Here is a 14,801-nt window from a genome sequence, read left to right on the forward strand (position 1 = left end):
TTTCATCTATAATACTGGGCAGCTAACATTCGTTGTCTTATCTCCTGGTCTTTTTTCCATAGCCAGTCTGACCAACCTAAATGGGTAGCAATGGAGCTGAATTCCACTAAGGATCTATCTATCTCTGCACTTCTTGGATCTGCACTCCCTAGTAGTTTGCCTAGACTAATTGTTAATCCTCTTGTTAGACATACTCTGTGAATATGGGCCCAGTTTAGGAAATTTTATGGTTTCTATGCTTTTCCCCTTTCTAGTCCTATTTTACATAATCATCTTTTTCTATCTTCTATGCATGATTCAACATTTTATGATTGGTATAGAAAGAGCATCAGGTATTTTGAAGATCTTTTCATTGATAATCGCTTTGCATCTTTTCAACAGTTTTCTGCTAAGTTTAATCCACCTAATGCCCATTTCTTTAGATATCTCCAAATTAGACACTTCATTAATCCTTTATTACCCAACTTCCCTGAGATGCCCGAGAAAAATGCTATGGACTTGTTTCTTTCTATTAATCCATTGTGTAAAGGTTTAATATCTTTTATTCGTGATAAATTAGTATCCTTACGGCGCGCCCCTTTGGATAAAATCAGAATGGCTTGGGAGCATGACTTAAATATCCCTTTATCCGATGAGGTTTGGGACTCGATTCTCAAGTCGGTTAACTCAACTTCTCTTTGTGCTCGCCACTGTCTTTTACAGTTTAAGATTGTTCATAGGGCTCATATGTCCAAATCTAAATTATCTCAATTTTATCCTAATATTAGTCCTCTTTGTGATAAATGCAAAAGTGGCGAGGCTTCTCTCATTCATATGTACTGGACCTGTCCTAGTCTAGAGAAATTTTGGAGGGATGTTTTCTTAACTTTATCCTGTATTCTGAATCGCCACTTAGAACCTAACCCTTTAATTGCTCTTTTTGGTTTCTTGGCTGAGACAGATATACGTTTGAGTTTGACTAAACGTCGAATATTATCTTTTGCTTCTCTCCTGGCTAGACGTCTAATTCTTCTTAGATGGAGAGATGTTGCCCCACCCACGCACGCTCAATGGCTTAACGATATTATGTCCTGTTTAGATCTTGAAAAAATTCATTACTCAATTCTTAATTCGGACATAAAGTTTCATAATGTCTGGGGACCTTTTATTGAGTATTTTCATAACTTGCCTTTTGACTAAGTTTCTTTTTCAGTCCCTTGCTTTCAGCTTTTTTTTGGTAGTAGGCATTATTATCTTCTGTTTTTAATTGTATTTACAGTTTTGGGGGTTTGAATGTTCTGATTTATATTTCCTACATTTTGCTCTGGTTGGTCTGGAGTTTTTTTTCTCTTGCGGGGGTGGGGGTGGATACTAACTTTACACGACTTCAATTTGGGTGCTTTTTCACTTACTATATTCTGTATTATATTACCATTGTATGTTATTCTTGCACTGTATTAATTTCCTATTTTGTTCTTGGGGTTTTTTTTTTGTAGTGTTGTAGAAAATGCATTAAAAAATCAATTAAAAAAAACAATTTTAAAGAACGATATTTGTGAATGTTAACTTAACCAAAGAGTTAGTAAAGAAAAGAAAGAAAAAAAGACAAAAGGGACCCATTATAATTAAACAGTCAAATGCGCACAGGTTAGGGCTCAAATCTTCCAAAAGCCATGTTCACCACTCGTCAGTAGACCCCCTTGCCTTGGCTCCATTGAATTGCGTTTCCCCACTAGATCATCCTACAACAGGTTCTCTCCAGCATCTTCTCTCCATCTCCCACTGGACAAAGACAAAGATCCACTGTCAGTCACAAAGTCGCACTCACAGCCTGCTCTAGAACCTTCTCCCCATTCTGCTCTCCTGATTGGATGGCCCACATTCCTAAGCATCGCTTATCCTAGCAGTAACCCAAACACTGCTTCTACAGAAAGACCATTACATGAAAAATAAAACAAATCATGCAAGCAGTTAAAGTAAGCAACTAAAATTCAGAACTGAAGTTCATTAGCCATGAAGCCAGTCATTACCACAGCCGATCCTGGAGCCCATTAGTTGCAGGCCATGGCCCAGTTCAGCGTAGATTCGAGTAAATCTTGTGGAACAGTGAGTTGACCTGCCCTATCCCTCACCTCCAGCTTCGACACCCTGACCTTTTCAATCTGGCCCAGCACTTGAATCCTTCAAACCTGAGGTCATTCCTCGCTTTCTAACCCAGGACCTGCTGCTTCAATGTGGTCTCAGGCCGGGGCCCCACCACCTCAATTTGACCTTTCCAATTCACTCTGGTGCTTAAATTGATCAAACTTTGGGTCTTTCCTTGCTCTTGGGCCCCGCCGCCTCAACTTTGCATTGCCTCTGCTTGCCTTGCCACGGTTCTGCCGCATCGAATCACTTCCAAGTCCGTCCCAGCAATTGGTGAACATTAGCTCATTCTCTGCTCTTGTGCCCAGGCCAAGCCACCTTGATTCGGCCTGTGCACGTCACGCTGCAACTGTTCTGCACCTTTGAGACATCACTTCACACCACAAATATGGCAGGCAATTCAACAGCTCACCTCTGAAAGGGAAGTTACAGGCTATTGATTGCAGTAATCGTATTCGGGGACAAAGTGTAATTAATACAATATTTTTTGTTTTGTTTGCTACCCACAAGTCGTCATCATGCTTCACTAGCACCATGTTAAACTGGAAGTCATTTAATGTAGCAATTTTTTTCCATTATTAGTACTTAGTACCATCAGTGGTGAATTCTGATTACAACCTCAACATTTGTTGATCGCCAGACGTATTTCTGGAGAACATAATTAACCTTGCTAAATTTTCTTTCCAATTATTTACTGTTCATACTTTTCCCAGATTTGGTCTCACACAATTAATTTCTATATATTTACACTGGGTTCAATAGGCGTGTTTCCACTATTGTTCAGACTTTAAACAGTGTAATTAACAAAGAAATCTAATTGTTATTTATAAATATTCTCCTCAGGAAGTTGTTGCAGCTTTCAGTATCATGAGTCTTCTCCCCACTGAGGAATAACTTCAGTTGTTTGTGTTGATCACGAGCACTCATTTCTGCTGTGTGCGGAAATGTGCAGGCACTTCAACCTAACTTTAACAGACTTGAGACTTGTGCCTGATTTAAAATTGGCATTTTACTGTATTTCTTTCAAACATTTGAAGTTGGTATTCTCACTTCTGAGCCAGATATGTATTAGATTAAAGCTGCTTCAAGGGTTTGTGCTATTGTTTTATCTTTTATGTTTGTTTTTTCAGATTCTAGTATCTGCAGTTCCATTTCCTTTGGAACTCACCTGGTCCCATTCCTCATGCTTTCTTGGTGCAGTGCACTTCTACAAGTGCTATCTTTCAAATAAGATGTTAAGCCAAAGTTGTATTTTCTGTGAACCTAAAAGGTTTATTGGCATAGTTTTCAACCAGTATCTTAACCTATTGCAAACATTATCTGAAGCTAGTTTACTGGTTAATGCCACTTCAGTTGTGGATATTGCTGTGTAAAATTGGCTTCCAGATTTTCTTCATTACAGCAGTGTTTTAGTTGCAATGTGATTGAGTTACTCTGAAATTATGACAATATATAAATGAGGCAGTTCTTTTAAATATTCAGTGTTGAAATTCCATGAGGGTGGAGTGGTCTCTGCTAGTCTAACAGAGTGGCTGCTGCTAGTGTGCTAGCTTCAGTATGTCTAATATGCTTTAAGCACGTGTTTCATAGCAGAGGGTTTAAAGTTAACAATTATTAATTTTAAAATTGTTACCTTTTTTGAAATGTCAATACTTTATTGCAGCTACTGTATAAATGTTCTGAAGGTTATGCTTCCTCTTTTTATGTGTGTGTTTAGAGTCTCTACGAACCAGGCAAACGTCATTGGTTAAAAGTAAAAAAAGACTATCTCAATGAAGGTGCAATGGCTGATTCGGCAGACCTTGTTGTGCTGGGAGCTTTCTATGGGCAAGGGAATAAAGGTAATACTAACACTTGGATGAAATATGTCTGTGTATGTGTGTTTGCATTTTGTTTGTAATTTTCTATACTTTGGCATTATTTTTGTAACCAATTAGTTTTGGAAAAACTGATGGTGCCTTCCTACAGGATTCCACCCAAAATGGGCATTTTCCTTCAGTTTTCTGATTTTCCCCAAACCCAACCCCTACCAACAAAACTCTTGCTCTAGTGTGGAGCTTAGATGGATAGATAGATACTTTATTGATCAGAAGGGACAATCTTCACTCAAGTAGTCATTATTCTATTATGTTGAAGATCAGTTGGTTATTCAATTCTGGTGGCCATCATAGATGATCTAAAGTATACACTATTCAAGGACTTTTTCATTCAATGTGGTGTCAGGCAAAATGACTGCATTTATCGCATGAATTTGATTAACACATTTTCACAAGTCTGAATTTGGAATAGTGGAATCAATTTGGTAACACCACACTGGGTAAAAAATTTGCCAACTTCACAAATTCTGTGGTTCGAGTACAAGGTGGTGTTTGGTTTAATCAGTGATATTGAGTCAGTTAATCAAATCATCCCATTTGAGTTCCATTGAACCAAGAGCTTGACTGCATTTCTCTGATTTCTGCCCAAATAGAAATGAATTTTGAAATTTGTCAGGCACTCTGAAGCTTATTTTGGGTAATGGAGACTTTTTTTTTGCCATTATTCTTACCTGTCTCTTGCCCATTGTGATTCTGATTGTACATCAACAAATGGCAGAGGCTGTAAGTCTGAGATAAAAGCAGAAAAGATTATAAATACCCGGTAGGTCAGGCAGCATCTGTGGAAAGAGTAGTTATTTGGTTTGGATCTTTCCATTCAGTGGATCGATTGTAGAAGGGCAGGTAACCAAGCAAACTCACCCCAGCCAGGATGTCAGCCTTACTTAATCACTTTCCTTAACTTTGCCTGTGCATCTTGTTAGGTTTTTAAAAGAAAACCACAAGATAAGTAGATATTGTGTTTCCTTTCCTGGCTTATTAACTTCAGCTGTGCCTGCAGAATTCCCTGTATCTAGGCCTTGTCCTTGTGAAAGTTCCTTTCAAGCTTTCCGGAGACATACAGTGCCGTTGTGTTTTATTGCAGGAGGGCAAATGGTGAAAAGGAGTGGCATAAGACTTTAAGTTGGCATAATCAGTCAATAAAAATGGCAAATTTTAGCCTTGGTTTTCTGAATTGTGCAGGTGATTTAGATACGTGTGTAGGTGAAAATCTATGGTGTTTATGTTCCATGGATTTATTTCAGGTGGGATGATGTCTATCTTCTTGATGGGCTGTTATGATCCCAATACATCACGATGGTGTACTGTGACCAAATGTGGAGGTGGCCATGATGATGCAACCCTGGCACGATTACAGAATGAACTTGACATGGTGAAAATAAGCAAGGTAATGTAACATTTTAGTTCACACTATTTTGTACTGTGTTAGAAAAATTTGAACTTTAATTAAACCTAGTTTCATTCTTGGCATAATTTCAAATAACTATTCTCTTGTTGCAGGATCCAAGTAAGGTGCCAAGTTGGCTAAACGTCAGCAAGAATTATATACCTGACTTTATTGTTCGAGATCCAAAGGTGAGTTTCCAAACTACCTTAATGTTGTCTGTAGCTGGACTTTCCTTAAAGGGATGATATGAATCTTTAAATCTTTATCTTTACTGGTTGAGGCATCGCTGTTCCTTTCAAACATCTGCAAAATAAAAGTCCTCTGAGGAATTCTTTGTCCTCTAGGCAGATTCATAAGAGCTCTCTATGGAAGCTTGGTTTGTGTTCCTCTCATGAATATTTATTTTTTGATTTTATTTCCATTTTATTTTTAAGAAAGCACCAGTTTGGGAAATCACTGGAGCAGAATTCTCTAAATCAGAAGCTCACTCTGCAGATGGGATATCGATCCGGTTCCCAAGGTGCACCCGAATCCGTGATGATAAAGACTGGAAAACTGCAACCAACCTTCTTCAACTGAAGGTACGCACACTTGCGAGTTTTTTTTTGTCTTTGAAGGGTTGGAAATCAATATGGAGACTGATCAGCTGAGGTACACATGCAAAGTCCGAGAAAGTTTTATATCACAGAGCTGGACCAGATTGAGTGCTGTTGCACTTGAGGAATAAAATGTGGTCTTTTTGAGTCATTTGTCATATCTTTACATCTGCATACAAAGTAGTGGAAGTTGTTACCAGTGAGGTTTGCGTTAAGCTAGTGATAGGGTGGGAAGTAGTGTTGGTGTACAGGATGAAAGTTTGGTGTTGGTTTATTATTGTCACATGTACCAAGATACAGGGAAAAGCTTGTCTTCCACACTGTTTATACAGATCAGTCATTACACTGTGCATTGAGCTAGAATAAGGTAAAACAATAACAATGTAGAATAAAGTGTAAAAGCTACCAAAAGTGTACAGTGCAGGTAAGCACAAGATCGTAAAGAGGTAGATTGAGAGGCCAAGATTCCATTTTATCATACAAGAGGTCTGTTCAAGAGTCTAACAGCGGGATAAAAGTCCTGCTTGAGTCTGTGATATGTTATTTCAGGCTTTTGTATTCTTCTGCCTGACTGGTGGGGGGGGGGGGGGGGGGGGGGTGGGGGAGAGAGAAGAGACAATGTCCAGGGTGGGTGGGATCTTTGATTATGCTGGCAACTTTACTGAGGCAACGAGGAGTATTGACAGGATTCGCAGAGGGGAGGCTGGTTTCTGTGATGTGCTGAGCCGTGTCCACAACTGTCTGCAGTTTCTTGTGGTCATGTGCAGAGCAATTGCCAAGTTGGTAAGAGCCGACAGGAAAATGCCTTTTTTCTTTATTTTTCTGAGAAAGTAGAGGCTTTAGCCATCACATCAACATCGTTGGACCAGGATAGTTCACACCTAGAAATTTGAATATTGGTGATGTTCACACCTAGAAATTTGATGTTGTCAATGGTCTTAACCTCAGTACTATTGATGTAGACAGGAGCATGTGCATCGTCCCTCTTTCTGAAGTCAATAACCAGTTCTTTTGTTTTGTTGGCAGTGAAGGAAAGGTTGTTGGCATGCCACCATGTCACTAAGCTCTCTTATCTCCTTCCTGTACCCTGACTCATCATTATTTGAGATGCAGCCCACCATCTGCAAACTTATAGATGGAGTTGGAGCAGACTCTGGCAATGCAGTCATGAGTGTACAGGGAGGAGAGTAGGGGCTGAGGACACAACCTTGTGGAGCACCAGTGTTTAGAATAACAGTGGCAGAAGTGTTCTTGCCTATCCTTAGTGACTCTGTTCTGTTGGTCAGGGAGTCAAGGATCCGGTTGCAGAGGAACGATTGTGGTTTGGAGTATATTGTGTACTTCACCATACTATTTACAGCAGTATTAGATGCCTTTTGCTCCATTTTATTGTTATCTTTTACATTTTGTTTTAATAACTAACACTCCATTAATGCCTATCCATTAATCAAACTGTCATAAATTTTCTTTGCTTTTATCTTTAATGAGTGTGTTCTTTCAGGACTTGTACAAAGCTTCTAAAATGACTGAAGGTACTGATGTTGTGGTAGTTTCTGAGAAGGATGATGATGAATGGCCTTCAGGTGGTTCTGGAACTTCTGATGCGACATCGAAACAGACCCCACGTAGTTCAGTCCCTCCCTCCAAATCACCTGGGAAGAAAACTAAGAGTGATGGAGGTGAGATAATATTCAAAATTTTAGATGTGTGGGAACTGAGTAGCCAATTGAAATCCTTTTTAGTTCTACAGCAGGAGTTTGGATTGAGTCTAGATGGACAGACGTATTCTTTTCAGCATGGAAAAGAGCCCTTCAGCCCATCAGACCTCCACTGATCAGTGACCACCCATTTGCACTAATCCTAGACTAATTCAGTTTTATCTGTCCCTTGTTCCTATCAGCTTCCCTCCCCAGATTCTCCCGCTTGTGTGCACCCTAGGCTATTTACATTAGCCAGTGAACCCACTTACCACTGTCTTTGACGTGTCAGAAGAAAATGGAGCACTCAGAGGGAACCCACCTGCTCACAAGGAGAATATGAAAATGCCACACAGACTTGCCTTTCAGAAATAATCTTAGTGTGCGGCCTTCCCTCTAAGCTGTTCGTTCGGGGAGATTTTAAACAGTTATTGTAGGAAACATGGCAGTTAGCTTTTATTCCCAAGATTTCACAAAGAGTAATAGAGTTGATGTGCTTTTTTTGTTAAAACTTTTGGTAGAGAAATAATATTACCAGGCACTAGAAGAACTCTCCTTTAAATATTACCCATACGATCTCTTGGGTTCACTGGGACTTCAATTTGACAACTTCAGCCGAAGGCAAACCCTCTGCCAAAGGAGCACTCTTTCCTCTTTTGACCACCTTTGGTACCCCTTAAATTGTAAAATTACAGTATATAATATATTACTGAGATTAAATTAGTAAAATTTCTTCTTTTGACATCAGAGCAATGATTATCATGCCACCCAATAGAACAATACAAATAACACATAGTGGAAATGAGTAGAAAATTAAAAATTGTTCCAATTTGCACCTGGCAATGGAGAACCAGTAGTTTGCTTTAATATTTGCACATTACTTTAAAAGACTTAAAACTCTTTCAAAGCAGGAATGCTAATGTGTCTGCACTGTTCTAGGTAACAGAACCTCCCATAAATCGCCACCTGAGAGCTCAGCAGGAAAGGCAATGAAGAGAAAGTTACCAGTAGCAGAGCAGAATGGAAAGAAGGTAATTTCCACTTTGCTGCTTCAAAAAATATTTTCTCCCTAATTTTATTTATGCTGATATTTGTCCAGACTTGGTGCTTGTTGGCCATTAAGGCACTGCCTGTGATAACCCATTTTGAAGACGTACGTTTGAGTAAAATTGCTGCAAGTAGTCAGTAAATGAGGAAGTATCTGTGGAAAATAAAAACATTAGCATTTTGGATCAATAAGTCTCTTCACTTCTGGTGAAAAGTTATTAAAAGTTATTCATCCAAATGTTAACTCTATACCTCTCATCAGTGGTGCTTGACCTGCTTTTATTGTTGCATTGTTACTGTTGAAAGTATCAAACTCTTTTTAGTGCTATAAGAAATTGGTGTTTTCCTTTAAGCATTTATTTGAGCTGCTTTTTGCAGACTTCACTCTCTACAGAATTCACCAGTGTCTCAGTCGTTCACCACTAAGTGTGGCTGGGACAACTTAAAGGGAAGTTAGCTTTGAACTCTTTTGTGCATTGGCCAAAGTGATACTTAGTTTCCTTTTTATGCGTGGTTTGTTCCAAACAAAAATTACCTAAATTCCATCTGAGGGAAGAAGTAATTTAGCTAGTAGAGCTGCTCCAGTGACTCTGGATCAATCCTGACCTTCAGTGCTGCCTGACCCACTTCCTAGCGCACTCGAACCGGCTCACAAAAAGCCAGCACGCAGGCACAAAGGCCAGGTCCGCAACAAAGGGAAAAAGCCTGCGGGGGTTTGTGAGTACGTGTCCCTTAGAGCATCCGCGCCCGGGAAGGGCGGGATGAGGGAGGCTTTAAAGCAAGGCTGTGAAGTTCGAATAAAATCATCTTTAATTGCAGTTTACCGACTCCGTGTCGTTATTTTAGCGCTGCGTGTAGCACACCGCTACAATTGGTGAGCCCGACGGTCCAAACGGTTTTTGGACCGGAGATGACTGACACCGCATCTGTTCATGCGGTTTCGTTGAAACTGCCAAGCTTCTGGTCGCTGCGACCTCACCTATGATTCCAGCAAGCAGAAGCCCAATTCCATGTTTGGCAGATAACCTCAGAGGACACACGTTACTACTACGTGGTGAGCTCCCTCGACCAGGACACAGCGGCCCAGGTTGCCGAGTTCATACAGTCTCCCCTGGCGGACGGCAAGTACACAAGAATTCAAAGCCCTGCTCCTAAGGACTTTCGGACTCTCACGGCGCGAGCGGGCTGCCCGCTTACTGCACCTGGATGGCTTGGGAGACAGACCTCCATCGGCTTTAACGAATGAGATGTTGTCTTTGGCCGGCGGACACACACCCTGCCTCATGTTTGAGCAGGCATTCCTGGAGCAGCTGCCCGAGGACATACGCCTGCTGCTACCCGACGCGGATTTCAGCGACCCCCGGAAGGTGGCAACCCAGGCGGACTTGCTGTGGAACGCCAAGAAGGTGAGTGGGGCATCCATCGCACAGATCACCAGGCCACGCCCCCAGCAGCAAACCAGTCCAGGCCCGGCCGCAGAACCTGCAAACCCCAGAGGCAGGGGTGGGGAGCCCAACGAACACTGGTGTTTCTACCACCAGCGGTGGGGCGCAGAAGCCCGCTGTTGTTGCCCGCCCTGCCAGTTCCCGGGAAACGCCAGGGCCAGCTGCCACTGATGGCTACGGCGGCTGGCCGTCGGGATAGCCTCCTGTATGTGTGGGACAAGAGGTCGGGACGCTGTTTTTTGGTCGACACCAGTGCCGAGATCAGCGTCTTACCTCCGACGAGTTACGACACCCGCAACAGGGCACCGGGTCCCCCCCTGAGGGCCATGAACGGCAGCACAGTAAGGACCTACGGCACCCGTACGGTGCAGCTACAGTTCGGCTCCAGCCAATTCACGTGGGACTTTACACTGGCCGTCGTAGCCCATCCGCTTCTGGGCACAGATTTCTTGCGGGCTCACAGCCTGCTGGTCGACCTGCCGAGGCAGAGGCTGGTCCACGCCGAGACCTTTAAGACGTTCTCCCTGGGAGAAGCCCAGTTGCCAGCCCCACACCTCGGCTCCATCACGCTGTCCGACAACGACTTCACCAGAGTCCTGGCAGATTTCCCATCGGTTCTGACACCGCAGTTCACGGCAGCCATGCCCAGACACGGCATACAGCACCACATCCCGGCCCAGGGACCGCCCCTCCACGCCCGTGCTCGGCGGCTTCCCCCGGACAAGCTCCGACTGGTGAAGGAGGAGTTCAAGAGGATGGAGGAATTGGGGATCATCCAGCGGTCCGACAGCCCATGGGCCTCCCCCCTGCACATGGTGCCCAAAGCAACAGGGGGCTGGAGACCGTGCGGCGACTACCGCAGGCTGAATGAGGCTACCACACCGGACCGCTACCCTGTGCCGCACATTCAGGACTTTGCAGCAAACCTGCACGGCGCACGGATCTTCTCCAAGGTAGACCTCGTCCGAGGATCCTATCAAATCCCGATGCATCCGGACGACATCCCCAAAACGGCTCTCATCACCCCGTTCGGCCTTTTCGAGTTCCTCCGCATGCCGTTCGGCCTGAAGAACGCCGCACAGACATTCCAGCGGTTAATGGACGTGGTGGGAAGTGACCTGGACTTCGCATTCATCTATTTGGACGACATCCTCATAGCCAGCAGCAGTCGTCAGGAGCATCTGTCCCACCTCTGTCAACTCTACGCCCGACTGAGTGAATACGGTCTAACAATCAACCCGGCCAAATGCCAGTTCGGGCTCGACACCATTGACTTCCTGGGCCACAGGATTACTAAAGACGGGGCAACCCCTCTGCCCGCTAAGGTAGATGCGGTCCGCCATTTCCCCCGACCCACCACGATCAAAGGCCTTCAGGAGTTCATAGGTATGGTCAATTTCTGCCACCGCTTCCTCCCTTCAGCTGCCCGAATCATGCGCCCCCTGTTCGCCCTGCTGTCGGGTCCGGGCAAGGACATTGCCTGGGACGAGGAGTCCGCCGCCGCTTTCATTCAAATGAAGGAATCCTTGGCGAACGCCGCGATGCTAGTGCACCCCAGAATGGACGTCCCTACCGCCCTCACAGTGGACGCATCTAACACGGCAGTCGGTGGGGTGCTGGAACAACTCATCGAGGGGCGCTGGCAACCCCTGGCATTTTTCAGCAAACACCTGCGGCCACCCGAGCTCAAATACAGTGCTTTCGACCAGGAACTGTTGGCGCTATACCTGGCAATCCGGCATTTCAGGTACTTCTTAGAAGGTAGGCCCTTCGCTGCGTTCACGGACCACAAGCCGCTTACCTTTACGTTCACAAAGGTGTCCGATCCCTGGTCGTCCCGCCAGCAGCGCCATCTGTCCTACATCTCTGAATACATGACAGATGTCCGGCACGTCTCGGGTAAGGACAATGTCGTGGCGGACGCACTTTCTCACCCTAACATTCATGCCCTTTCCCAAGGGGTAGACTTTGAGGCGCTGGCAGAGGCGCAGCAGGCAGACGAGGAGATCCCGAGTTACAGAACCGCAGTCTCCGGCTTGCAGCTCCAGGACCTCCCCATAGGCCCAGGTGAGAGGACCCTACTCTGTGACATCGCCACCGGCCAGCCCCGTCCCGTCGTCCCAGCGAACTGGCGGCGCCGTGTTTTTGACTCCATTCATAACTTAGCGCACCCCTCCATCAGGACAACTGTCCGGCTGGTAGCCAACCGGTTTGTTTGGCACGGACTCCGCAAGCAGGTCAGTGAATGGGCCAGAACATGCATGCACTGCCAGACGGCCAAGGTGCAGCGGCACACCAAAGCTCTGCCGCAGCAGTTCCACCCCACTCACCGGCATTTCGACCACATTCACGTGGATATCATGGGCCCCCTGCCAGTGTCGCGCGGGGCGCGGCACCTCCTGACTATCGTGGACCGGTTCACAAGATGGCCAGAGGCGATCCCGCTCACGGACACCACCTCTTAATCTTGCGCCCAGGCACTGATCGCCACCTGGGTGTCCCGCTTTAGGGTACCGGCCCACATTACCTCCGACAGAGGCACCCAGTTCACCTCCAGCCTGTGGTCAGCTATGGCCAGCCTTTTGGGGACACAGCTGCACCACACCACTGCCTACCACCCACAGTCGAACGGACTAGTGGAGCGTTTCCACCGTCACCTAAAGTCAGCTCTCATGGCCCACCTGCGAGGAGCTAACTGGGCGGATGAGCTTCCCTGGGTCCTACTCGGCATCCGCACAGCGCCTAAAGACAATCTGCATGCCTCGTCGGCCGAGTTGGTGTACGGCGCACCCCTGGTCGTCCCCGGGGAGTTCATACCAGCCCCAAGGGGGCAAGAGGAAGAACCCACAGCAATCCTGGACAGACTATGCGAGAGGCTCGGTGACCTGGCCCCCATACCCACTTCGCAGCATGGGCAGAACCCGACCTGCGTACCCAAAGACCTGCAGAACTGTAAGTTTGTGTTTGTACGATGGGGCGGGCATCGGCCACCGCTGCAACGGCCCTACGAGGGGCCATTCACGGTGCTCAGGAACAACGGGTCCACGTTCGTGCTGGACGTTGGGGGGAGAGAGGAGGTTTTCACGGTGGACCGACTCAAACTGGCCCATGTGGACCTGGCGCAACCGGTCGAGTTTCCGGCACCACGGCGCAGAGGCCAACCTCCCAAACAGGGTCCAGCCCAGACTGTGGACATTGGGGGGTGTATCGCCGGTTCTGGGCGGGCGGGGGGGGGTTATGTGGCGACCCACTTCCTAGCGCACTCGAACCAGCTCACAAATAGCCAGCGCGCAGGCACAAAGGCCAGGTCCGCAACAAAGGGAAAAAGCCTGCGGGGGTTTGTGAGTACGTGTCCCTTAGAGCATCCGCGCCCGGGGAGGGCGGGATGAGGGAGGCTTTAAAGCAAGGCTGTGAAGTTCGAATAAAATCATCTTTAATTGCATTTACCGACTCCATGTCATTATTTTAGCGCTGCGTGTAGCACACCGCTACAGTTAGCTTTGAACTCTTTTGTGCATTGGCCAAAGTGATACTTAGTTTCCTTTTTATGCGTGGTTTGTTCCAAACAAAAATTACCTAAATTCCATCTGAGGGAAGAAGTAATTTAGCTAGTAGTGCTGCTCCAGTGACTCTGGATCAATTCTGACCTTCAGTGCTGCCTGTGTGGAGTTTGCATGTTCCTCCTGTGACCCTGAGGGATCCCTGGTGCTCTGGTTTTCTCCCACATTTCAAAGGCATTTAGGTAATTGACAATTGTAAATTTTCCACTGTAAATTGACCTTAATAGTGAGTGGGTAAAATTTGGGGGGAGATTGATTGTGTTACCAAGATAAAATAATGGCCTTAGCGAGGTAGAGTTCCTTGTGTTAAATGAATGTAGGATGATAGCCTGATATTCACTCTTAGACTCTCACTATATAAACAATCAACCAAATAACGTGAAAGAAATCTGGTGAAAATGCAAGTACCTCTCTAGAAAACTTGAATGGAAGTGATTTTTGGATCAGTTTTAAGTTGGCCTTTATTTTAAACAGATCAAATCGTCCATAACTGAAAAGAGTAATGGCTCTTTGCTTTCAAGTCCATCTACGTCATCTCCGAACCAGGTACTTTATTCTTGTTGTGTATTATAGATTGTAAAGAAGTTTGAAGTATTGCAACTTCTGGCCTTAATTCAGCAAGCTTTGCAGAGCAACTCCAACAGTGTGTCTCATCCACTTTTCCCTGTGACCGACAGGCTTAACTTTCAGTGGGGTGCTTTACAGTACGAATGTGTAACAAAATCAAAGGTATACCCATCGGGAGGGAAAGACATCTTGATGCAAAGGGTTGCAGAAGCATAGCGCGTTTTTCCCATAATAATTCTAAATTGATTTTAATTTCAAATTTGTACTAACCATGGGATACAGGAACACATTTGAAGGGCAAAGTGAGTTGAAGAGCCAAAGAGCCATTTTAAAAAAAATATCCTACAAATGATAGAGGAAAAACAACTAATACCTCAAATCAGTAGTCAGATGCCAAGTCATTGGGTGCATTTAAGTCAGGGATTAAAAGTTTGTTTAGTAAAGGGGCTGAGGATCACAAGAAAAGGCAACAGAATGGGTTTGAGTGAAATGTAATCAGCC

General features: G+C 45.1%; 1 protein-coding gene across 3 annotated transcripts in view; it reads left to right on the forward strand.

Moving 5' to 3' along the window:
• Nucleotides 1-14,801, forward strand: part of lig3 (ligase III, DNA, ATP-dependent) — a 67,274-nt gene that overhangs the window by 48,868 nt on the left and 3,605 nt on the right. For all 3 annotated transcript variants that reach the window (XM_073053688.1, XM_073053686.1, XM_073053685.1), the window contains exons 14-20: nucleotides 3,842-3,965; nucleotides 5,246-5,388; nucleotides 5,502-5,576; nucleotides 5,823-5,969; nucleotides 7,486-7,663; nucleotides 8,621-8,712; nucleotides 14,208-14,279. In XM_073053688.1, the coding sequence (XP_072909789.1) occupies nucleotides 3,842-3,965; nucleotides 5,246-5,388; nucleotides 5,502-5,576; nucleotides 5,823-5,969; nucleotides 7,486-7,663; nucleotides 8,621-8,712; nucleotides 14,208-14,279 (831 nt within the window). The remainder of the gene's footprint in view (nucleotides 1-3,841; nucleotides 3,966-5,245; nucleotides 5,389-5,501; nucleotides 5,577-5,822; nucleotides 5,970-7,485; nucleotides 7,664-8,620; nucleotides 8,713-14,207; nucleotides 14,280-14,801) is intronic.

The sequence above is a fragment of the Hemitrygon akajei genome, chromosome 8 (assembly GCF_048418815.1).
Source record: "Hemitrygon akajei chromosome 8, sHemAka1.3, whole genome shotgun sequence".
Lineage (NCBI taxonomy): Eukaryota > Metazoa > Chordata > Chondrichthyes > Myliobatiformes > Dasyatidae > Hemitrygon > Hemitrygon akajei.